Source organism: Prionailurus viverrinus, chromosome E1, assembly GCF_022837055.1.
Source record: "Prionailurus viverrinus isolate Anna chromosome E1, UM_Priviv_1.0, whole genome shotgun sequence".
Classification (NCBI taxonomy): domain Eukaryota; kingdom Metazoa; phylum Chordata; class Mammalia; order Carnivora; family Felidae; genus Prionailurus; species Prionailurus viverrinus.
In genome coordinates, this window is record NC_062574.1 from 29741298 (window position 1) to 29765102 (window position 23805).

A 23805-nucleotide genomic window follows, 5' to 3' on the forward strand; every position below is an offset into this window, starting at 1 on the left:
TGAGAACTCTAAACACAGTCCCTGAATAACCTTGGAAGGCTCCCCAAAAAAGATGAGGCATGAGTCTCAAATAAAAAGCATCCTAGATCTTAGAGCTAGAATGAAGACCTTGAGTGAGGTCTACCCCTTGCCTCCAGTCTGGCACAGCACAATTATTATTTTCTCATTTTTTACTTGAAGGGACTGGAAGTAATGAAATGAAGAGTCTTATGCCCATGAATTAGATACTATTAATATATCTGAGGAATACTGAGGAAACTGAGGCACAGAGAAGATAACTTCCTCTGGTGACACATCATTAATAGTGGTGGACCTTAAGTGGGACTGCAGGTAGCCTGCCTCCAGAGACTAGGATTGTAACCCCCAGACTCAGTGGGATCATTGGCTATCATGTAAAGAACATTGGATTTAAAGTCAGACCGACCTGACTTCTAATCTCCTGCACGTGCTATCTTGTGAACCTGGGAAAGCCATTTTACGCCCTGAGCTTTAGTTTCCTTATCTGGGAACTGGAAATGATGATGATATCCACCCTGTAGGACACTCATAGAATGATAAATACCATTTGCATGGTTCCTTAGAGTTTTGCATGGTTCCTTAGAGCAAATTGTACCTTTGGCCATTGTAGATTCTTTATAGTGTATAAGAGCTTTTGCAAACATGACTGTATGGGGTTTGCTCAGAGGCCCAATGAGGTATATAGAAGAGAGATCTTTATCTCTCTTCAACAGATGAGGAAAAGTGTGCCAGAGAGGGAGAGAAGGGTGAAGGGAAGTACTTTGAATTCCCCTTTTATTCAACAAATACCAGCTAAGTAGCTGTTCAATTCCAACATTACATTATCTTGAGGGGTATAGGGTTTTTCTTCATTTTTCTGAATGAGGAAATATGGCTCCAAAAAAGTATATGACTTGCACATGGTCATAGAACCAATCATAAGCAGTGTTGGGATATAAACCAAGGTATGTGAGACCCTAGACTTCCCCATGGTGGAGTGATTTGCCCCACAGTCACAAGACAGTAAGGGGCCCAGCCAAGGAAGCCTTCAACCTTGGTCTTCCAGGAACAGATCCAGTCTTCTGCCACCCCATCATGTGGGTTAAACTTTCAAGTGAGTTGAATTCTAAATTCTAAGCAAGCATTTACTTATATAAAAGGTTAAAACGCCAGAATCCTGCAGGCAGGAAATACCACCTTCTTTGATTAAATGTGGGAAATCTTCCCATTATGGATAAGATTTGCTGTCTACAGGAAACCTTCTCAGACATAAACTGATCCTATCTTCTAGCCAAAGTGGTTTGGAGGTGGCTTAACTAAAGAGATTTAAGAAGCAGACCCACCTACAAGGTAATCAATGGAAAGGGATCTCTGACTTTGGCAAGTGCAGTCTACCAGGGAAGTCTAGGAGAATGATGGGTGTGGTTTTATGATAAGTGCAATCAGAAGGTCTCTATGGATTCTGGAAATGAGAGGGTGACCTGGAGCTAGAGAAACGGGGTTCAAGTCTGGTTTCTCCACTGTTGGCTGAATCATTCAACTTCTTTGCATCTAACCATCTTCATCTGTAAAATGGGGACTATAATGTCTTTTTTTTTTTTTTGCTACCACAGGATTGTTTGAGATTCTAAAGACATGATTGATGATTAAACTGTATTGTACAATATATCTGATCTTCTTTTCTTAAAGAAAAACCATGGAGAATAGTAAAAAGAATTGGTGAGTAAGAATATTTCTCTGTATCACCAGTACAACCCAGAGGAGAGGAGTACAGACTCTGGTGCCTTTGGACAGCCTGGTCATTAGGAAAGTGCAGTGGGTCCTGCTTGTGATGTGTGGTGTGTTTCACCAGGTTCTACATCATGATCACGGTGATGATGTTGGTGATGATGATGATGATGATGATGATGGCGGTGACATAGTGTGTTGCTGTTTACAGCACACTTCCACATATGGTTCTTATTTTCAATTCACTGAGATGATCATGTACTCTCTTACTTTCTGAGCTTTGTACCATGTTGTTACTGCTGCCTGGCTATTTATCTTTCAATTATAATTTAGATATATCAGATATTCTCAGAGAAATAGTTCCTGGCCCACTCTACTTCCACCCTGGGAAGAGCCTTTCTGAGTGTTTTCTCATCCCATAGCTCATGTTGTAATTGCCCGTTATGTGTCTGTATTTTCACATCCTCCTTCCACGAGATTCAGTGTTGGCTCTTGTTCGTCTTTGGACTCCCAGAGCCTAGAACAAGGCTAGGCACGTGGATAATGCTCAATGGATATTGCTGCATGAATGAGTGAATGAATTTGACCTTAATGGCAATTGAATGAGGAAGGTAGACAAGGCTGGAAGACACCTGAGAAGTGGTCAAAGCCAACTCTCCAACTCAGATGATGGAACCAAAGCCTAAGAGTTAAATAGTCCTGAAGGCATCCTGCCTATTGCTGGCAGAGCCACACTAGACACAGCCCTCTGACTGGTTCAATACTATTCTTTCTGTTTGTTCTAAGCCTGTGGTCTCTAAGCAATTTCAGAATGATGTTAGATATTTAGGTACCTTGGTCTTGGGCTGGGAACACTCCAGATGGTAGTCAATATTATGTAATGGAAAACACTGCAGCTACCCTGACGTGTCCCCTCTCTTTACCCTCCATATCCAATCAATCACTGAAACCTGTCACTCCCAAGACATTCTTGCATCAGTTCCTTCCTCTCCATCCCTAATCATTCCATGACAAAAACCCACCCAATCTTGAGCCCAGACATTGCAAAGTTTTACTAATTGATCTCTTCTTCTGATGTATCCTCTATGTGATATACATAACCCTTCAGTGGCTTCCAATGAACCTTTCAAGGGCTCCTAATGGCCTTGAGATAGGGCCTAAATTCCTGAACTTGGATTACAAGGCCCTCCATTGCGTGCCTGCTAACTTCCACCATAGTTGTTATTTTCCCACCATTCCCAGGCTCACGGTCTGTTACAGTAAACCTTGAACGGTACAGAGTTCCCAGTTCACAGCAAGCTATTTCTGATCTCCATGCACGTGGTCATGCCACTCCCCCTACCAGGAATGCCTCTTCTCTTCCCCTCTGCTTCCCCATTTTTGCCTGACTCACTCTTACTCATCCTTTAACTGGTCTCATCCTGGGCTGGACCAAGAGCTCACATAGTAACACTTGCCCACCTCAAGGTCAGAAACCAGTTCTGCTGCATCTGTATAGCTCCAACATAGGTTTAGCAGGTACTTAGCAAATGTATGTTGACTTGGACTTTACTTAGAGTTAAAAGAGGAGTTTTAATATTACTAGCTGTGTGGTCTTGAGTATCATTTTCCTTCTTCTGACTTCAGTAGATATTTATTGTGTAGTACACTATGTGTAGTACTATGTGTAGACATAATTTAAGGTTCAATTTCCTCTACTGTGAAATGGAGGAGGAAGGGGAATTACTTTAAATAATTTTTGAGGTCCCTCGAATTCTAAATGATATAGTTCCCACGTCAATTCCACTGGCATGATATTCACCATTATAATATGGTGTAGTATGTAAATGGCAGGGTCAGTTGCAGCAAACTGGGCAAGAAACTTGACATCTGATGAAGAAGTTGTGAACAATTGATTGGTGTTTTTTTAGAGAATTGTTTTTTTCACCTCAAAAAGTGGCAGTAATAGTAGGGATGTTCTTGCGCTGGTGGGAGGATCAAGTGGGGTGCTGTGTGTGATGTGGTTTGTGGACTCTCATGCTCAGGGTAACTATGGAGAATGGCTATTAGAGACGTGAGGGACTCAGATGAGCTGTGAGGTTCAACATCTGACAGGTGGCACAAGGTATGGATTCTGTGATCCCAGACTTACAGGGACTGGGTTTGAACTTAACATCTAGGGAAACCCACCAGCCTAAAAGGCTGGAAATAGCTAGCTGCCTATCGTTATAGATACCACAGGGGCTGAGGTCCCAAACTAGCCTTACCAGTGCCATGACTGGGAAAGGCTTGCCTGGCACAGCCAGGGGCTTGGGTCCCTTTGCTCTTGTCACCATGCTAGACAGAGGGTTGTCTGTTGGCTTTTAAAGTGGAGGCGTTTTACCCAATTCCCCTTTGCCCCCTCTTTGGGGAGCATGTCCACTGCCTTTTGGGCAAGGCTAGCCTGGTCCTCCGAATGACGGCTTCGAATTGGATGGACAGCCTTGATCAGCAGGATAGCGGGTTCAGGGAAACAGCCGCTCTGCCACCTCCTCGTTGCTGCTGGGATGTGTTGCCATGGATACCAAATGCAGGGAAGCAAAAGAAACAGAAGAAAAATAAAAGCCGTAGTATGTGTGTATTTACGTGTGTGGCATGTGCATGCCAGTGCTCTCCTGTATGTGACAGCCAGAGGAGGAGAGAAAGGTGGTCATTTCTGAGGAGGCCTGGCATTTTAACGGTTAGACTGACATTGTCCAAGGTGGATTAACACCTCCACGGACTGCATTAGGTGGCCCCTTACATGATGCTACATAGTCAGAACAGGCCTGAGAATCTTGGCCCCTGTGTATCCTGTTCTCGTTCCTTACTGTTGGCCCCAATCCCCATAGGTGACCCAGAATGCATTTCTTAAGTGCTGTATGTAGGGGGCACTGTGCTAGGCTCTTCTATTTCTTTTCCAAGATTTTTTAAAAAGTTTATTTATTTATTTATTCTGAGACAGAGAGAGAGAGAGAGAGAGAGAGAAGAGGGAGCCTGAGTAAGGGAGGGGCAGAGGGAGAGGGAGAGAGAGAGAATCCCAAGCAGGCTCCAAACTGGCAGTGCAGAGCCCGACGTGGGGCCCAAACTCACAAACTGTGAGATCATGACCTGAGCTGAAATCAAGAGTCAGATGCTTAACCAACTGAGCCCCCCAGGCACTCCCTCCTACATTTCTTACTTGCTTTTATCCTGGCAATAACGCTGCAGGGTAGATAGTGCTGCTCCTATTGTACAGATGGGGTGGGGTGGGGGACAGTTAAAGAGGTTAAAGGCACAGGTTGTGAAGTCAGAATGCCCAAATGAATCCCAGACCTGCCTTTCCTAGTCGCCACCCCGTGTCTCAGTGTCCCCATCTGTAAACGGTAGCACCACCTTCTAGCATTGTGAGGGGTCAGCTGAGGCACGTGGAATGCTCAGTGCAGTGTCTGACACATGTTAAGAGCCCCATAAATGATTGCTGCTAGCACAGGTTTTTCCCCAACAGTTGGAAAGGAAGGAGTTTTTAAGATTTCTTTGAATGTTTATTTGTTTTTGAGAGAGAGAGACAGAGAGACGGACAGAGCGCGAGCGGGGACGGGACAGAGAGAGAGACACTCACGGAATGTGAAGCAGGCTCCAGGCTCTAAGCTGTCAACACAGAGCCCGAAGCGGGGCTTGAACCCAAGAACCACGAGATCATGACCTGAGCTGAAGTTGGATGCTTAACTGACTGAGCCACCCAGGAGCCCCGAGGAAGGAGTTTTTAAAGTCTTTGTTCCTACACGGTAGCTGCCGTGGGATAAGGGCTTGACACATGAATGGGAGGATAACATGGCTGGTTTGCTATTATCAGGGCCCGGGAAGGACTGGAGGGATTGTGGCTAGGGTCTCAGAGGGGGCTGCCACTCCAGGTCTCTCTCACTCCATAACTTGACCTCTTCTTACTCACCATGTTTATCCCACTCGGGTGCTGGTCTGACTTGCCTGGACTGAGATTTTAGGGGTAGGAGAGTCTGTTGCTGAGAGCCAGACTGGACTCTGGCCTGGCAGGGAGGGAGTGGCTGATCTTGTGAACACGGCCCTTTCAGTACCCAGGGGTACTCCCACAGGCCTTGGCAGGGCTTTGGAGACTATAGAAGTGTGTGTCTAACATTGCAGGACAATGGGTCTAATTGGCACCTCTAAAACTGAATGCAGGGGAGCTTAGGTGGCTCAGGGGGTTAAACGTCTGACTCTTGATGTCGACTCAGGTCAAAACCTCACAGTTCATGAGATAGAGCCCCATACAGGGCTCTGTGCTGACGGTGCAGAGCCTGCTTGTGATTCACTCTCTCTCTCTCTCTCTCTCTCTCTGCCCCTCCCCCACCCCCACTAGTGCTTTCTCTCTCTCAAAATAAATAAATAGATAAACATTAAAAAAAATAAAGCTAAATGCTTCCTTCAGCAGCAAAGAAGAAAAGGTAACCATACCGAGTATTTTTAAGAAGTGATTTTAATCTCAGGAGGATGGTAACCTGGCATGTCATAAGCGTCTCCAGAATCTAGACCCAGCCGCGGGGTTAACCAGCTTTGTGACTTTGGGCAAGTCTCTGCACCCCTCTGGGCTTTTGTATCCCTGCCTCTAATGTGAGAGAGCTGGAATAAATGCCAGTCATGGTGCTCTGATGTCCCTTCCGTACTGGTCTTCTGTGATTTTATCCCCCATTTCTTCTGGTTTAAACAGGCCACAAGTCTTCATTGTCCCAGCCTTCATCAAATCAGTTCCTCACAAGACAGGAGTATCCACAGAAGACCATCCTGGCCGGCTGTTCACAGGGCTTTCCTACGAGACTCCCATGATCTTTGGGACTATCTTTCTCTGTGCTTCCTCTTCCTCTGGGTGGGGACAGCCTGAGTGCTCTGTGGAGAAGTACATATTATTAATGACAGTGACTTGTGTTTGCTCAAGGTTTGAGAGCTTACACAGGCATTAATATTATCAGTCACATAGCTGGGATGGGGTAGAGCAAAGAGCCTAGATTCAACTTCAAAGTCTACACTTTTAACAACCCCACATTACCTATGCCTTCAAAAGATGTATATAAGTTGAAGTTGGAATTAACCAACATTCGCTAAACAAACCAAAAAGTTCTGTTTGGATTTGACTTAAAAGGAAAGCAACAGAACCCCTTGTCGTATCCAGTCGCTCAGTTACTTAATTACCACATATTTATGAAATGCTTACCATGCATAAGACACTATTTTGGATAATATGGTTGGAAATTAGAATCAAACACAGTAACTTCCCTCAAAGGACTTTGAAATCCAGAGGTAGCCAGATATGGGTCCATACTAATAAGTGCAGTGTTAGAAGTGCTGGGACCATGGCACTTAGGCAGTATGCAAATTAGAAAGCCCCTGGGTTTTGGGGTTTGAATCCTGGTTCTGAGTCCTTGCTTTGCCACTAAGAGTCTTTGGGTAATTCAGCAAATCTTTCTGAACCTATTATGTAGTCATTGTCGTCGTCATCATAATATCACATAGGATTAAGTTGGAGTTTACATGATACAATGCACATAAAGGACCCAGGACAGTGCCTGTCACATATGGAAAGTTAGCACCTATTATTGGTTATTATTATTAATCATCAGCACCGTGGGAGGACAAAGTACAGCTTGATCAGTTCTACCCTGGCCAAGGAAGTACCATGTGAGCGGTGCCCTGAAGTATGAGTAGGCCTTCCCTAGGTGGAATCCTGTTTTGGGGTGATGGGGTAAGTGTGGGGCAGGGGACATTTCAGGTAGAGCAAATGGTGTAAGCAAAAGGCCCAGCAGGTTTAGGTATGTTTAGCCATGAGTAAGTTGTGTGGCTGGTTGGTGGGGGAAGGCGGGTGGAGCCGAAAATGGTGGCAAATTACAGTGGAAGGCAAATTGGGGTCATAGATTGTAAAGAACCTTGGGCGCCATGCTAAGGAAGTTAACCATGGTTCTACAGCGAAGGGGAGACACCGGAAGTGTGTAGGAAGTAGGGAAGACATCTGGCCCAAGACAAAGATCTGCGTGCTGGCCATACAGGTGTAATACATCCCATAGTGAGAATCCCCGAGTATCCCCTCAGGCAGAGGACACAGACGGAGAGGAGGCAAGCTGACCAGAACCCTGGGGAGCATCAATGTCTAAACATCCAGCCAGACAGAGGAATCACACAGGGCATGTCCTCCAGGAATCTCAGGGGTCTGGGGCCACAGTGTGGGAAGAAGGAAGACAGCAGAGGAGGCATGGGCTCTTGGGAAACCTGCCTTGGAATGTGGCATTTGGGGGAAGTTGTCCAACCTCGGGGGTGGCAGGCACTTGTGTCCCACGGGTTTAGTTACCAGCTGCCCCATACTCCCATCAGAATTTCTCCACTAGTCTTTATCGTTAACCTGCGATTTGACACTGACTGGGTCATTCACCCTCTCTGGGCCATGGAATGTTTTCCATGTCCCATGGTGGTGGTCATGATGCCTTTTAAAGCTCTTCATTGCCCGGTGGTGGATGCCTTTTAAAGCTCTTGTTGCTGATGTTGCCCATTGACCTGGAAGCCTTGGCCCTACCTGAGTGTGCTCGTCTCTCTCATAGGTCTCTGCCCCTGAAGTGAGGTGAGAAAGACGCCAGTGAAGACTGTTTCTGGGAGATAGTCACCTCTAGGTGATTCCTGATTGAGTGCCAATAACTAGGATTGAGGAATTTCTGGAATTAGAACAAATTAGAGCTAATGTACCTGGGATGGATTCCTGCCTCTGTTTATGTAAAACAAACTCCCTGCCTTCCTCAATTCCTCCCATCCTGATTTAACTTTTTCTTTTTTTCCTCTCAGCTTTGCCTTTGGTCATTGGTTTTCCCACTTTCGTCCATTCTTTGGCCTATCACTTAAACAACAATGACAGCAAAACCCAGAGGTCAACTGGAATGAAATACAAAGCTGTTTCACGGGTGGAGAAAAAGAAGAATCCATTGGACTCTTTCCCCTGCTGTAGATCGTGCATGGATGAGGACCTGAGTAAGTAGCAGGTCTGCCATTGGGTAATAGGACATCCGGCTTTCATCCTGACTGCAGGGGTACAGCACAGGCCTCGGAATTAGGAAGAGGGAAAGAAACCATGGTAGGCTGGACTCCTACATCCCACCAGGAGCTAAACCAATGTGTTCCCACCAGGAACACATTGGAACATCCCAACAGGCTGGTAAGGTAGATACCATTATATCCATTTTGAGTGTGTGGAAACTCAGCCTCGGGGATGCCATAGCTAATAGCCATGTAACCAGGGTTCAGACTCACTCTGGTCCAAGGTAGCTATTCCCCACCCCCACCTGCCACCCCTAAATATCAACTTCTTTGACCAGTAGAAAGGCTTTTGCCTCCAGGGCAAGCTGTTCTTCAAGCCTCAGTTTCCTTATCTTTAAAACGATAATCAAAACTCTGGCTCTGAGCTCTTGCGTGGGTTTGAAAGAGATAATGAATGTGAAAGTGGTTTTTAAACCGTAAAGCATTAAGGCATGAGTTAGTCATTGTTTAATTTTATTATTCCCTGGGCAGGAAAGATGGAGTTTTAACGGTTCAGCAGATAAGGTAATCTCTCCCATTTTTAAGGATTTCAGATGTGGAGAAAGGTGGATCTTCTACCCACCCCTGGAGCATCCTTTTAGAATTTTCTCTATGGAATTACTCAAAGCTATCTAGCCTCTGATGGGAACGTTTGTCTAGGTGATAGATTCCCTTTTACTGGGAGATTCCTTGATTTGCTAAAAGAATTTATCTGCAACTCAGCCACCTCTCCCTGCCTACTCCAGCAGACGGGGACCTTCTGGAGTCAGTAAACTGGGAGTCACTCTAATCCCCAGAATGATAGAGTCACTGCAGGGTCATGTGAATAGCCCTGGCTCTGTATCCACCTTCGGGGACATTCTTAAAGTTTCCCTGGATCACTATTTAACAAGAGCTGGACTCTGTATTTCAACATCCTCAGAGCCCCAGATAGAACCTGGCTTATACTGGGAATATGATCAATTGCTATTTCTTCAGTGTGTCAGTCATCCAGTCTTTTTTATATGTGTCCTGACCTGCACCTCTGCCCAGGGATACCTTGGTGAGCAAAATGGAGGGAGGTGACAGTCCAGTGGAAGAGAAAGAGGACACAAATATCTGAGGATTATAAATATCAATTGCAAACTGATACAGCCTCTGAATAAAAAGTCCCGAGAGCCGGAGAGCATGGACCAGAGGGGACTTCCTGCTCTCCCTACAAATGAGATCTGAAGCCTGGGTGTGCTGGTTGCAGAAGAGGCATCCCAGCCTGCAGGACAGCATGTGCAAAGGCCCTAGAGCAGGGGGTGGGGAGGGGGAGCTTGGTGCATGAGAGAACCTGAGCTAGACTGTGTGGCTTGAACTCAGAGGCAGGCGCAGAGGGGCCTCAGTCTGGTAAGGATTCTGGCCTTTATCCTCAGAGCCATGGGAAGCCATTGAGAAGTTTTATGCAGGGGAGTGACAAGACCACATGTGTGTCTTAAGGTCACTTGGGCTGCAGCGTGGAGAATGGATTGGAGCTGCGGCGAGCATGGAATCAGGGAGACTGGTTGGGATTATGAACTCCAGGAGCACGAAACCCCTCTGCTTCTCCCGACAGCCCGGCAGAGAGCTAGTGCTGTTTGAATCTTGGCTCTCCCACCAACTAGCCGTGCGATCTTGGGCGAGTCACTTAGGCTTCCTGTTTTCACAATTTCCACATCTGTAAAATGGGGAAGAGCGATTTCCCTCTCTGGACTAACTTGGTCCCCTTAATTGCATAAATTAGACGCCAGTCAGGAGCCCTTTGCAACTGGGGCTGGGAGGAGGCTGCCAAAACCAGTGACTGCGGGCCCTTTTCTCTTGGCAGGTGCAGGCCAGCACTGACTTCCTTGTTCTTACTGGATACACTCACTGAGCAGCCTGCAGATGTGCGGTTGGCTCCTGAGCTCAACCCTGACCATAGAGAAATAGCACCAGCCACCCCTGCCTCCGCCATCTGGAAAGAGCTCTGTGAGTGTCCATCTTTGCTTCGATTTCTGTGAGCTCCAGTTTTCCTACCTGTAAGACAAGCCCGTGTACATGTATCGCTCCAGTCAATATTTGTTCAGTGCTGCTATGGCTCAGGCACTGGGTTAGTTTCTGGGAACGTAAGACTGACCTATTTCCTGCCCTTGGGAGTCTTCATATCTCATTGCATGAAAAATGACGCGCACGAAAGTGCTTTTAAAATCCTAACACTGCTTATACTTACAACAACTGCAAAAGGGTGGTTGAATAGAAATCTGGAAATGCTGTTTTTGATGGCGGTTCTGTTCCAAAGTAACCAGCACGGAGACAAGTCGGTTGGCTTTGATGAGCCTTAGTTGCTGCAGTCAAATGAAGGAATGAAGAACTTTACGGCCATCTGTTTTTAAATGTTGTCATTCTATCACCCTTCCTGCAAAATCTGGGTCCTCCTCCCAAAAGCCGTGCATGGTTTCCTTTGGGACTTCCTTTCTTATTGCAAAGAATCACACGTTGCTTTTTACTTTCAGTCCCCTTCTCATATCTAATCCAAGGCTCCCAACTGTAAATGTTATAGCGGTTCTGGTGGGTGGTAGAATGAGTGAAGCAGGCAATAAGGAGAGGTAAGGACTGTGGCAAAACAAAGGAGGCCTGTTCCATTTAAAGAACACTGCTGCTTTCCTGCTCCACACACTAGTGCCTTACATAAAAATGCAGCCTGGATCTAACTTCTGTTTTCCTTTAAAATTTTTTAATGTTTATTTATTTTTGAGAGAGAGAGAGTGAGAGAGAGCAAGTGCAAGTCAGGGAGGGAGAGAGAGAGAGAGAGAGAATGAGAGAGGGAGGGAGACACAGAATCAGAAGCAGGCTCCAGGCTCTGAGCTGTCAGTACAGAGCCTGACACGGGGTTCAAACCCACAAGCTATGAGATCGTGATCTGAGCCCAAGTCGGACACTTAACTGACTGAGCCACCCAGGTGCCCCTGTTTTCCTTTATTTAAAAAAAAATTTTTTTTTCAACGTTTATTTATTTTTTGGGGGACAGAGAGAGACAGAGCATGAACGGGGGAGGGGCAGAGAGAGAGGGAGACACAGAATCGGAAACAGGCTCCAGGCTCTGAGCCATCAGCCCAGAGCCTGACGCGGGGCTCGAACTCCCAGACCGCGAGATCGTGACCTGGCTGAGGTCGGACGCTTAACCGACTGCGCCACCCAGGCGCCCCTGTTTTCCTTTAATATGCCTCTCAGTTTGGTCCTTTTCTCTCCCTTTACCCTCTCTGGCCCTCCAGCCTGCTGTCTTACCTTTCTAATCTTTTTTTTTTTACACACCCGAATCCCGAGTAAGCGTCCCATCTCATCCCCTCTTTAAGAACCTGCAGCAGTTTCCTGTGGACCCTGAACCCCGTTCACTTCCTTTTACCTAGTATTTACTGAACACACGTATCATGTGTATCATATAGCATTGTGCTGTATGCTGTGGAGACTTAAAAAAAAGAGTTACGATTAAAAAATTCTGTCACTTCAAAATTCTCACAGCCTATGACAGAGGTTAACCTTTGTGTTTCAGACCTTAGAATCTGATGAGAACAACACACTCTTCCCAGAAAGAACACACACAAACACATTTGACGTACATGCTGCAGAGCCAACCTTGACGCTCCTCTGCTAAGCAGGGCAGGTCAAGAGTCCCCTGCCTGGAGAAAGTCCGATGCTTAGGTTTCAGTGTGACAGAGGGGCACAGAGAAAGGAGTGCTTCACTCCAGATAGAGGAAGCCTTTACGGAGCAGAGCTGATGCCACTTTGAAATCACATGGGCCTGTGTTTGAATCCAAATGCTTCCCTTTTCCAGATGGTGTCCCTGGGCGAGGCACTCAGCTTCTCTGAGCCTCATTCTCTTGGCCTGTGGAATGGCCGTGATGCTCGTTTCACAGGGAGAGTGAAATAGATGATGAACATGAAGCACCGGGCTGGTGGTATCACTCAAGGCCTGCTTGTGCCTTCCTCTGCCCCTTGGTCTCTCTTGGGTTTCCCTGCATGCCTTTCTTCATAGCATCTCCAAATGCAAGTTCCCCAAGACCGTTCTGGTCTGCTGGGGAGAATCTTACTGTTCCCTAACCTCAGAAAGCCCTCCCTCTTTGGCTGTCTCCCTACCCTCCACCCATCCACCCATGGATTCATTCATTCAACTCAGGAACTGAACTCTTCCCCAGGCTCCTCAGATTCCTCCCTCTTCTGAATGAGCCTGGAACCTCTCTGTACCTGTCTGAGGGTGGCGGCAAAGGAAGAAGCTCTTTCATCTGAGCATCCGCAGGCCTGAAACATAAGGGGGCCTTCGACCCGTCCGCCAGCCCCCACATCCAATCAGTCACCAAGTCCTCTCCGGTCTTTCGGCAAATGCTTTTTGTGTTCATTGGCACTGACACTCCTCAGGTATCCACACTTAATGATTGTCTCTGGTTCACAGCAAGGTCCTCCTTAGCCAGCCTTCCAGCAGCCACTATCCCATTTCTAACCCGTCCTAAACACCGGCACCAGACTTGAATGGGAGATGACTCTCCCTCCCCACTTTTGTGTCCCGAGCAGACAGTACAGAACGTAGCTTGTGGGAGATTAAAGATGGCCCCTGATTCCTTGCTGCTTGCTCCCATTGAGAGGTCTACTTCCCTTTCTCTTCAATCTGGGCTCCTGGCAGAGACTTGGTAACCAATAGACTGTGGTGGAAACAATGTTGCATGATTTCTGAGACAATGTCTTGAGAAGCCTGGCAGCTTCCATCCAGTTCTCTTGGAGAACTTTCTCTCTCAGAGCTACCATGAGCTACCATGTATTATTCTGAATACAGTACCATGTACTATTCTGAAGCCGTCGGGCTTTGAGAAAACCCAAGCCACATGGAGTAGCTGCTTGAGGGGGCTCTAGTCAACAGGTCAGCTGAACTCCCGTAATGGCTAGGAGGCATTTGAGAAGTGGATTTCTAGCGCTCGGCTGACACCGCAAGTATCAGAGATGATGAACTGCCCAACTGAGCCCTCTCCAAATTCCTGACACACAGAATCATGAGCCAAATAAAATTGTTGTTCTAAGATTCTTAGTTTTAATGTAGCTTGTCATGAACCAAGAGATAAGCAGACCAGTGATCAAAAACGGTTGAATGAACGAAGAGTTCATCGGCAGTAGTGCTCTAATGGTGTCGCTGCCCTGTTCAAGAGCTCTCAATGGCTCCCTATAGCCCGAAAAAGAATGTTTAGTGCCCTCAGTTGGCATTTACGCTCCTTCGTAATTTGGCGTCAGCCTGCTTTTCAGATCTTCCCAAACAGATACTTTCCCAACATCACGTCTTTACTTATCTCTACTGCTTTCTCCATCCGGATGTCCTTTCTGCCCACATTCCCACTTCAGGATGTTGACATTTAACTTGTCCTTTGAGACTTTAGTCAGGTGCCTTCTCTGGCTGCCCAGTCCAGCAGTGAGCCCTCCTCTTTCCATCTCTACTTTGTTTGATGTTTTCCTAATTCTTTTCCTTCATTGACCCTGTTCTTTATTTCTCACCTCCTCCTCCTTGTGTGTGTGTGTGTGTGTGTGTGTGTGTATGTGTGTGCGCACGCGTGTGGAGGGTGAGCACATAAGGAGGCATACAAACGTGTTGTGCGGCCTACCAGGCATGAATCCCTACAGAGCCTGAGATGGGACTTGCCAGCACATAAACTGGCACCTTGTGTCTCCCAAGCTCTTGAAGGGAGGAAGGGTATTTAGAAGCAGAGGCTTTGGGGTCAGCTCAGATTTTGGATCATAATTGTGCCACTTACTGTGTGGCTTTGGGCGAGATGCATAAACTCTCTGAGCTCAGTCTCCTTATTTAGAAACTAGAGACCTCATGAGAATGTGTGTATAGGCCCAGCTCTCGCGCTTGGCTCATCACCGACCGTTAATAACTGTTCGCTGAGTAGACACAGCAGAACAGTCGATCATCTTCTGGAAGCTCAAGTGTTATCGTGTCAATGTTGGAAAGAACTCCCCCGCATCACAAATATATACATTTTAAAACAATTAAAAGAATTTTGAAAGGAACACAGAACAAGAGCAGAGTGAAAAGGCACAATGGAGACCGCGTGGCCAGCCCCAACTATATTAATCTGTGTGATTGGCCTGGCTCTGCTGGGGCCTCAGTCTTCTCATCTGTGAACTGAGAGGTGGGTACTGGAATCTAAGCTCCCCTTCAGTGCTGACATTCCAAGAGCATTAAAGGAAAAGGATGAATCACCCCTTCAAAATACCAATACGGGCTGGGCCCTCCCCTTCTGTTCCCATCCAGCACAGCTAAGAGCTCGTAATACACAGCCGGCTTCCTGCTGCAGCTGCCACGAAACTTCAACCCCCTTTCCCAGGGGTCTCAGAAGCAAGACTGATAATGGACCCCTGGCCTTCTCCATCTCAACAGGGAACCAGATCCAGTTCCCAGACTCTGGGGGCCAGAGGGCCCTCCCCTGAGGGTGCTGGCTTTCCGTGGACATTTGGCTTTCAGTATACATGTGCATGAAGTGTGGGGAGTGTTGGGAGGGCGGAAGGAAGGAATAAAGGAAAGAGTTGAAAATAGAGGGTTGATGATTGATTTCCTGCGATCCTGGCGGGAGGGCTGGAGTGGTGGTAACCTTGCCCTTCTCTTCCAGGATGTCGAGAAAGTGGATGTGTCTGTATCTGTAATAGTTCTAATTCTCCATCCTGGGGAGGCATGGTTCCCTCCCCCCCCCCCCCCCCAGCAGCTGCATGAATTTGTAAGCACAGGCTATCAAAGCCACGGAAGACACCAAGATCAATTTTCCTCCTTACAGGAGATAGACACTAGGTGACCGCAGAGGACAGTTTTCTTGCCTCTCTGCCCAGAGCTCTCTACTCCTTTCCGCGTTGCTGCTATTATTAGTATTATCAACATTAATAATAATGGAGACGTAACCGGCTGTGCATTAGTCACAATGTTCCAGGGGCCAGCACCTCCTTCCTTCTCTTCTGGGACTGCCTGGATCCTGCTGGGTCCTCTTCTCCGAGTCCGGAGCGGCTTGGGGCCTGCCTTTTGGTCTGTGTGCGCGGTGGTCTGTCTACTGCCCGTCACGTCTGCAGCAGCCCGGGTCCTCCTAGCTCACACCGACTCCGGCTCTGAAAGCCGAGAAGCTCGCCGGCTGCGAGCGGGTTTTCCAAGTGGGCAGGGGTGGGGAGGAGGGGCGCGGGCGGGCGGGCGGAGGGAGGAGGGGGCGTCGCGGAGGGGAAGACCTCGCATTGTAATCCAATGACATTGCCAACGTGGGGGTGGGGGCGCTGGCCTCGGCGCGCTCTCCGAGTTTTGGCTGCCCGCCCAGCTGGGAATAACTCTCTTCGCATAATTCGCGTGTTTACCAGGCATGAAAATTCTTGCTTTCGGCTCTGCCCCCCCCCCCCCACCGCCCCGTAAGCCCCCTCCCCTTCCCCCTCCCCACCACCTCCGCCCCTCGCGAGTGAAACTCTGTCTAAAAAAATATTGGCCCGGGGCACAGAAAGTTTTGCATAAATTCATAAGTGATGAATGGCTGATTTTAACGTTATTTGGGTATTTGTCAGAACTTAACAAATATACATGAGGACGGCGGTTCATAAACTTAAACATCTCAATATCCCCTTTCTTCTGGAAATAAATTACGTTTGTTTGCCGGGCTTGGAGTCTTAAGGTAGCCGACATTAGGAATATTTTAAAAGCCATCATCCATCGAGCATGTCTCCCAGGCGCCAGGAAGATTAAATGAAAGAATCATAAGATGGAGGTCTTTAACTTTTAATCCTTTTACAATGAAGCCTCAGATAGTCGCGGGGGCAGGGTGCCCTCTCTGGGGGGAATAATGCCGTTATTCCTCGGCTCTCAGTTAATGAATACCCTAACGTCTGTCCCACGGCTGACGGAGGCAGCGCCGGGGAGGGGGCTCCGGCTCCCGGGCCAGGCTATTGAAATGCGGAGCCACCGAGGCTGCGTCGGGAGGGAAGAAAGCGCCCGGCTGGAGGGACAGGGCGGGCGGGGCCGGGGGCATTGAGACTGCGCTGGGGACCCGGCGCAGGTTTGAAATAATTAGCATAGATTCGCCGGGACTCCGGCCCCGGGGTGGGGATGGGGCCGGTGGGGGGGGGGCGGGGAGGGACGCCGGGAAGGAGGCGCGGGGAGGTGGCAGGGGGGTGGGGAGGGAGCAAAGGAGAGCGACTTTGGAGTCCAAGATAAATAAAGGGAGCGCTGAGCAGTGTCAGGAAGCCGGCCCACGTGGAGCTGCGCGGATGGGCGCCACCGCGGACTGAGGCGGAGGGACGCACGCGAGTCGAGCGCCAGCCCCAAGAAGCTGGCTTTTTAAGGGGTGGGGTGAGGGTGCTATTTTGCACGTTCCTTTAAGGGTAACACGTCTTCTGCCCCTCTTTAACCCAAAAGTTCAGAGATCCCGATTCTGATTGCTCCTCCCTCCCCACCCCCAAGCAGACGAAGTGTCCAGAGCGGGGGGCGCACCCCATTCCCAACTGCAGATCCCAGTGGTGGCGTTTTTTCACCCAAATGCAGACCCCTCCGAAATCCTGACTCTCAGAGTCCTCCCTAGGTCCTGGGGGAGGAGGGAGGCGAGTGTCAAATCTCCCAGCTATCCCCAGCAATTCCGGCCGGGGCCCTGGGGTTTTGGGGGCTCGGACCTGCAAGATCCCGGCGCCCGAGTGTTGATTCCAAAGGACCGGGTCGCCTCAGCTTACATCACCGTAGCTTCCGGGCGTGCAAAGGGTTAACACGGACTGGTTATTGATGTGGGGGGGGGGCGGCGGTGCGAGGCGGGAGGGGTGGCGGGATCTGGGTGGGCGCGCTCTGATCTCTCCCACCACCACCCCCCCATTCCTCGGGGGTCAAGTTTCAGCGGCACTCCGCCCCCAGGGTAGGTGTGAAAGACACGTGTCCCCATTGTGAAGGGCCTGTCAGGCAGGACAAAGCGGCCGCCCATCCTCCCCCCCCCCCACCCCCCGCCCCTCGGCCCAGCCTGGGGTCAGCTCCAGGGGGCCGGCTGGGTGTCGAGGTCAGGACGGGCCCGAGCTTTGGTGACATAGGGAGAAAAAGCTGGGAGACCGGGCAGAGGCCACGTGATGCTCAAGTGAGGGGTTTGAGAATAACCCTCCTCCCCCCCCCCCATGAAAAACTGAGCGGTCATCTCCATCACAGCAGAAGAGGGGATGAGCCCCTTCTCCCAACAGGCATAGTAAGCACAGCGGCACCCCTACCCGCCCCCTCCAGCCCCCACACCCCCCCATCAATCACCAACACAGAGAATCGCAGTGTCGAGCGCAGTCGGTTTTAGTGGTTTTCTTTAATCCTGCTCTGCATTTCTTTCTCATTTACTACACGGGATATTATAAAGAATAAATAGCAGATACTCTTAATTTACAATGATTAGTCATTCCATTTGTTCTCTATATTTACAATAACTGTAAAATAACATTGAACTCTATAGCTTCTTCGAGGTCCAAGGAAAACCAAAACACTTTCCGAAGAATGGAAAATAGCTTTTTAAAAGTCCTTCTACAAAAGTTCTCCCCTCTCTTTGTACTTTAAGAAAAAATAACTTTTCCCCCCTGCTTCGCCATGCGAAGGGCACTGGAATATAAATAGCAGGTTAACATTATTAGCAACAACCAGAATAAGTCTCTCTTTTCTCTGTTCTTTTTTTTCCTTTTGCTTATTTTTTTTAAAAATACAGTAGAAGCCGGTAACTTTTAACGTATAATACTGACCTTTTAATAAGTAAATTAAAACTGGGACCGTATATACACACACATATACATTCCTACACAGTTAAACAGTGCATTACATGAACCAGAAAGCTAGGTCTCTGTAGCCAGAAAAAAAAAAAAAAAGTTCATTGAATCCCCTCTTGAGAGGGTGGTGGACTGGTTGGAGACGGTGCGGGGGGCGGGGGGGGGGGGAGGGCGTCGGTGGGGTTTCATCAGTTGTCCGGGTGCGGGAAGGGGACCCCGAGTCCTAACACGAGCACTTGCACTCGGAAATGATGGGGTACTGGATGGGAATCCAGCCGCAGCGCTGGCCCCCGCGCCGCTGACAGCGCCACCGCAGCACCGTGAGGTGCACGGACTTGGACGGCTTGCACACCATGCCCTCGGGCACGGAGCACGAGCGCTTACTGAAGCAGCTGCCCACCTTCACGTAGCGCGGCCAAAAGCGGCTGCCCAGGTCGTTCCACGCGTACAACACCGGGCAGAAGGTCTGCGACCACAGCCACATCTGTAACTTCCTCCGCAGCTTCTTGCTCAGGCGCTGCTTCTTGCCCGGGGCCAAGCCCTCGGAGAACTCCAGCCCTTTGATCTCGCTCGGCATGGCCCCCGACGGCCGCTGCCGCAGCAGCTGGTCCAGCTCGGCCAGGTCCTCGGCGCCCCCGGCCGCCCCCCCGCCCCCGCCGGGCCGGTCCTCGGGGGGCGAGGTGGCCATGAAGCCCGGGTCGTAGTGGCCCCCGAGCAGCGAGCGCAACAGCGTCTCGTTCAGATCCTTCTCTTTGGGGTCAAAGATAGGGTCCGGGTGTTCGATGAGGTCCACCAGGGGCAGGTTGTCGCTGGGAGCCGGGCGGATGTGGAGATAGTGCTGGCCGCCGGCCGGTGCCGCCCGCAGCCCCAGGACCACCACCAGGGCGTAGAGGGTGACCCCCAGGCTGGGGCAGCGCTCCATGCCTCCGGCGCGCGCCCGGGGCTGCTGCTTCGTCCCGCGTCCCCGGAGGAGAGCACGCCGAGCCCGCGGCGCCGCCGCGCTCCCCCGTCTCTCCGGAGGCGGCTCACCCGAGGCTGGGCAGGCGCAGGGCCGGCAGCATGAGTCGCCGGGAGAGCCCTTCGCGCAGCGCCGGCTCCCACCGGGGCGGAAAGAAGGCACACAAGTTGGCCGCAACTCCTCTCCCGGGTCTATGCGGGCAGGCGGCCGCGGCGGGGCATCCGAAATTACTCCAGGGCGACGGCGGGCGCGGGGGGCGCCGGCTCCTCGCTGCCTTCCCGGGCCGGCGGCGGCGCAGGGCGCGTGGACGAGCCGCTCTCCCCTCCTCCTCCTCTCTCTGCTCGTCGTCCTGCCGCTCTGTGCAGCGCCGCTGGCCCAGCGGGTCCTAGGGGCACTTCCCTCCGCCTGCTCGGGGCTCCGCGGCCGGCTCTGCCCGGCGGACTCCAGCGGCGGCGGCGGCGGCGGCGTCCGCGCACGTTGGCACCGGTTTGTCTGTCTCGCAGCGTCCAAGCCTTTAAATTTCCTGCACTTTCAGCTCCATCACCATGGAAACCACTGACTCTCTCGGCGTTGCCCCCTCCCCCTTCTTTCCCCCAAACAACAACCCCACCCCCCACTTCTCCACCCCCGAGGAGCTGGAGCGGCACAGGCTCCGGGGGAAGCCGCCTGCACTCGCCGCGGCGGCGGCTTCGGCAGCGCCCAGGGCTGTGCCCCGCCGGACCCAGATGCCCCGGGAAGCCGACAGTCCGGCTGCCCGCCGGAGCTCACAGGCGGCGGCGGCGGCGGCGGCGGCGGCAGCGGCGGTGGCGGCGGCGGTGGCGCTTGGCAGGTCTCCGCGCAATTTTCTCTCTCCCCCACCACCCACCCCCCTTCTCCTCCTCCTGCAAAATGCACCGCCCCCCTCCTTTCTCCCGGAGCAATGCAACTGGGGCTCTAGGCGCCCCGCCAGGGCCAGTCCTGGGGAAAGCTCGCGGCGGCGCTGGAGCCGGGCTGGAGGGTGCAGGGCCGGTTCTGGGGGGTGCTCGAGGTGGGGCCGTGAGGGTTCTCACTAGCTGGGTGCTTTGCGCTGGGAGGGGAACAGCCGGGAGGTGCTGGGGGCTCGTTTCTCCGTGCAGTCCGGCGCAAGGAATTTCTCCATGTGCATGGAGCTTTTTCCCCGGGCGCGTCTCTCCTTCCTCTCTCCCAAGCTTGGTCTAAGTCCCCTCCCCCTCCCCCCAGCGCGTGTATACACACACACACACACACACACACACACACACACACACACACACACTTTGAGCAGGAGGAGTTCGGGAGGCGCAGCGTTGCGCAGCGTGATGTAATTCCTAGGAAGCACTCCGGCCCGTCTGTTACTCGGGCCCACGAGGGGGGTCCGCTCTTCACCCTCCTCCTCCTTGGCCGGGTCCTGCACCCTGAGTGGCCGAGCTGCAGGGGCGCGTCCGGCTCGCCTGTGGCTCCCCCAGCCTGCCGGGTTCCGCGCGGCTGCCGCTCGGCTCCCTGGGGGCGGCGCGCCCTCTGCTGGCGCCCGACAAGTCCTGCACCTGGCGCTGGCCGGGGGGTGGGGGGGGTGGGGGGGGTGGGGGGGGGTGGGGGGGGTGGGGGGGGTGGGGGGGGGTAGGGGGGGGCGGCCCTGAGAGGTGGGTTCGTTTGCGGTCCACTCTGGCCAAGCTCAGCTTCTGCTTTCTGTGACCCTGTCATTGTGCGTGCGTGCGTGTGGGTTTGCGTGCGCGCGCGCGCTGCCGGGTCTGTTCTGGTTGCGTCTGTTCCCTCCAAGATCTCGGGGCCCTCAGTGTAAACTTCCTGAGATTCCGCCTGAGGCCCCCCCCCACCCCAAATGTCGCAAGAATATACTGCACCTTTGCTTCTGCTAAATCGGCCTCGGTGGGCAAGAGTGGAGATCTAAAACTTAAGAAAGATGAACTGGCAGTAGGGGGACCTGAGTCCTGGCTGGGGTCTGCCCACATACGTCAACTTCCGACACATCACTTTTGTGGCACCATATACCTTACTTTCTGCATTAGTGACATAACTACCTTCCTCTTCCAGTTCTACGTTTCCATGATCCTAAATAAACCTGCATGATGGATGGATGCTTTCTCTTCCCAAAGCAGTGTCTCTTTGATGAGAGATGGATGTTGAAATGACACTTCCGGTTAATTTTCCCTTGGATGAGGAACTGAATCTAAGCGTTAAAACTCAAACTTGGTTTCCCGTGTGGTGGATGTGATTGGGGTCTGGGAAGAAGCTGGAGAAGAAGGACTTGGAGTAGATGACTCACGTGTTCACCAGCGTTCCATGGAGTATCATTAGGAGGTCTCGTGGACAGCCTAAATCACTCTACTTGCCCCCAAAGATCTGTTTTTTTCCTTTCAACCTGTGTCATCCTGTGCCCCCCACCCCTCCCCCCGTGAATTTATCATCTGTCTAAGGAAGAAAACATACTGCATTTCATACTGTGTTTCACAAACACAGTCTTTCTGCAAAACCTCAGCAGCTGAGAGGATGGCCAATGGCTCTCAATGGATGGCCAATGAAAATGGCTGAAAACATTTTCTTAAACATTCTCCAACTTTGGAGTCTGCAAACACACACACACACACACACACACACACACACACACAGGCAATGACACATGGACACTGGAGATAAGAACAACCCAATGGTTGTTTGAACTCAGCTAATTCTGACATGATGTGCCATTGGAACCTGGCACACGGTAGGCTTTTAAACCATACCCCTTTCTCTTAGGTACTCAATATGGGGGCTTGGGTGCTAGCTTGTTTTCTTAGAAAGATGCAATGGTCTGCAGAGCAATTTGGTCACTGCTGGTGAACTAACTGGTTAAAGAAGTTCTCAGTGGAGAGTTCAAAAGCTAAGTCCTGGTTCAGTCTTCCTGAGATGGTAGGTTCCAATTTAGTGACATTTTATTGTGCTGTTTTCTGTTTCATCCATCCCTCGCCTTCGGATCACCTATTTTGAAAAGCAATGCGTTTCCTTCAGTCCTTCATTTAGGTTGGGTGGATTTTGTCTGAACAGCAAAAAAGTTCCCTCAGGAATGAAAAACAAACCATGTTAGACAAAGAATTGGATGACCTGTTGTAGAGCATCCACTGGGTGAAGACTGGAAGAAGAAACACAAAAGAGAGAAATTCACAGTCAATTGCCACCATTCTAGACTTTTGCAGTCCAGTTAAGGGGGTTGGGCAAGCATGTGAATAAAAACATTAAAGGAATGTCGGAGGGGCACCTGGGTGGCTCAGTCAGTTGAGCAATCCGACTTCGGGCTCAGGTCATGATTTCACAGTTCATGGGTTTTGAGCCCCACGTCGGGGCTCACAGCTGTCCACCTGTCAGTGCAGACCCTGCTTCTGATTCTCTGCCCCTTCTCTCTGCCTCCTCACCCCTCAAAAATAAATAAAAAAAACATTAAAAGAATGTGGGAAAAATCTATATATTCCCATAAGAGTGTAGACCAATGTTTCACAACTTTTAAAACCCAAGCCCACTTTTGATAAATATTACAATTTCGTGCTCTCCTTTGTTGTTTGAAATTTTGTAATATATTATGATGACCAAAAAAACCAGCCACAAGAATTATAATACAAACTATAGTGTTTTCAAAGTACACTTACCTGCATCACCGTGGTGTTCTGAAATGCCCAACTTGGAGGGTCTGCAGTCCAGCAGTTGGATACTGAGTGAATGGGGTGGGGGGATGCTGTTTTCAGAGACTAAGCAGTACTAACACCTTCCTGGTAGAGCTGAGCTTTCTCGGAGCTTGATGAAGAAAAGGTATATTTATTTGAGTAGTGAGAGGAGGAGATTTGAGACCTAGAATTTGAATCTGCATAAAGAGAGGAAGCACGCTGTATCAGGGACAGACAGGGAATCTGGGGTGTGGGGCGTGGAGGAGGGAATGTCATAAACTGGGAAACTCAACACAAAGACAACCCCTGGACCAGGTGGGTCTCAGTTGGAATTCTGGCCCTGTCTTCCATGAGCTGCGTTACCTCCCTGACATAGGCATCTCTTACCTCCCAACTTCCATTTTCTCACTTGTAAAGTGGGGATAACAAACAACTCTCAGACTTGTGCTATACAGAGGGGGCAAAGAATGTCTAGATAAGCACAGCACCTGGGGCAGATCTGTAGTGGGCCTTAGTCTTTCAACAAATGCCTTCTTCAGGGAACCCCACTGCCTTCAACTGACCAGCCAACTCAGGTTTGGGCCAGAGAGGCAGAAAGCTACAGGGGGTGCCGGAGAAGTAACCCTATGACCTTTGGGCCTGCTTCCTGTCCACTTAGCACATGCAACTGAG

At 50.4% G+C, this 23805-nt stretch overlaps 1 protein-coding gene across 2 annotated transcripts; it reads right to left on the bottom strand.

The window, feature by feature from the left end:
- Positions 1 to 638: 638 nt before the first annotated feature.
- Positions 639 to 20043, bottom strand: NOG (noggin). Of its 2 annotated transcripts, none has more exons than XM_047833117.1 (3): positions 18297 to 20043; positions 6979 to 6985; positions 639 to 649 (listed from the first exon to the last, which is right to left on the bottom strand). In XM_047833117.1, the coding sequence occupies exon 1, from the start codon at positions 19448 to 19450 to the stop codon at positions 18752 to 18754; it is 699 nt and encodes a 232-aa protein (XP_047689073.1). In that variant the 5' UTR covers positions 19451 to 20043; the 3' UTR covers positions 639 to 649; positions 6979 to 6985; positions 18297 to 18751. The 2 variants fall into 2 exon arrangements, with proteins under 2 accessions (XP_047689073.1, XP_047689072.1); XM_047833116.1 differs by lacking the exon at positions 6979 to 6985 and adding an exon at positions 12326 to 12330 and having other exon boundaries at positions 18118 to 20043.
- Positions 20044 to 23805: the final 3762 nt, after the last annotated feature.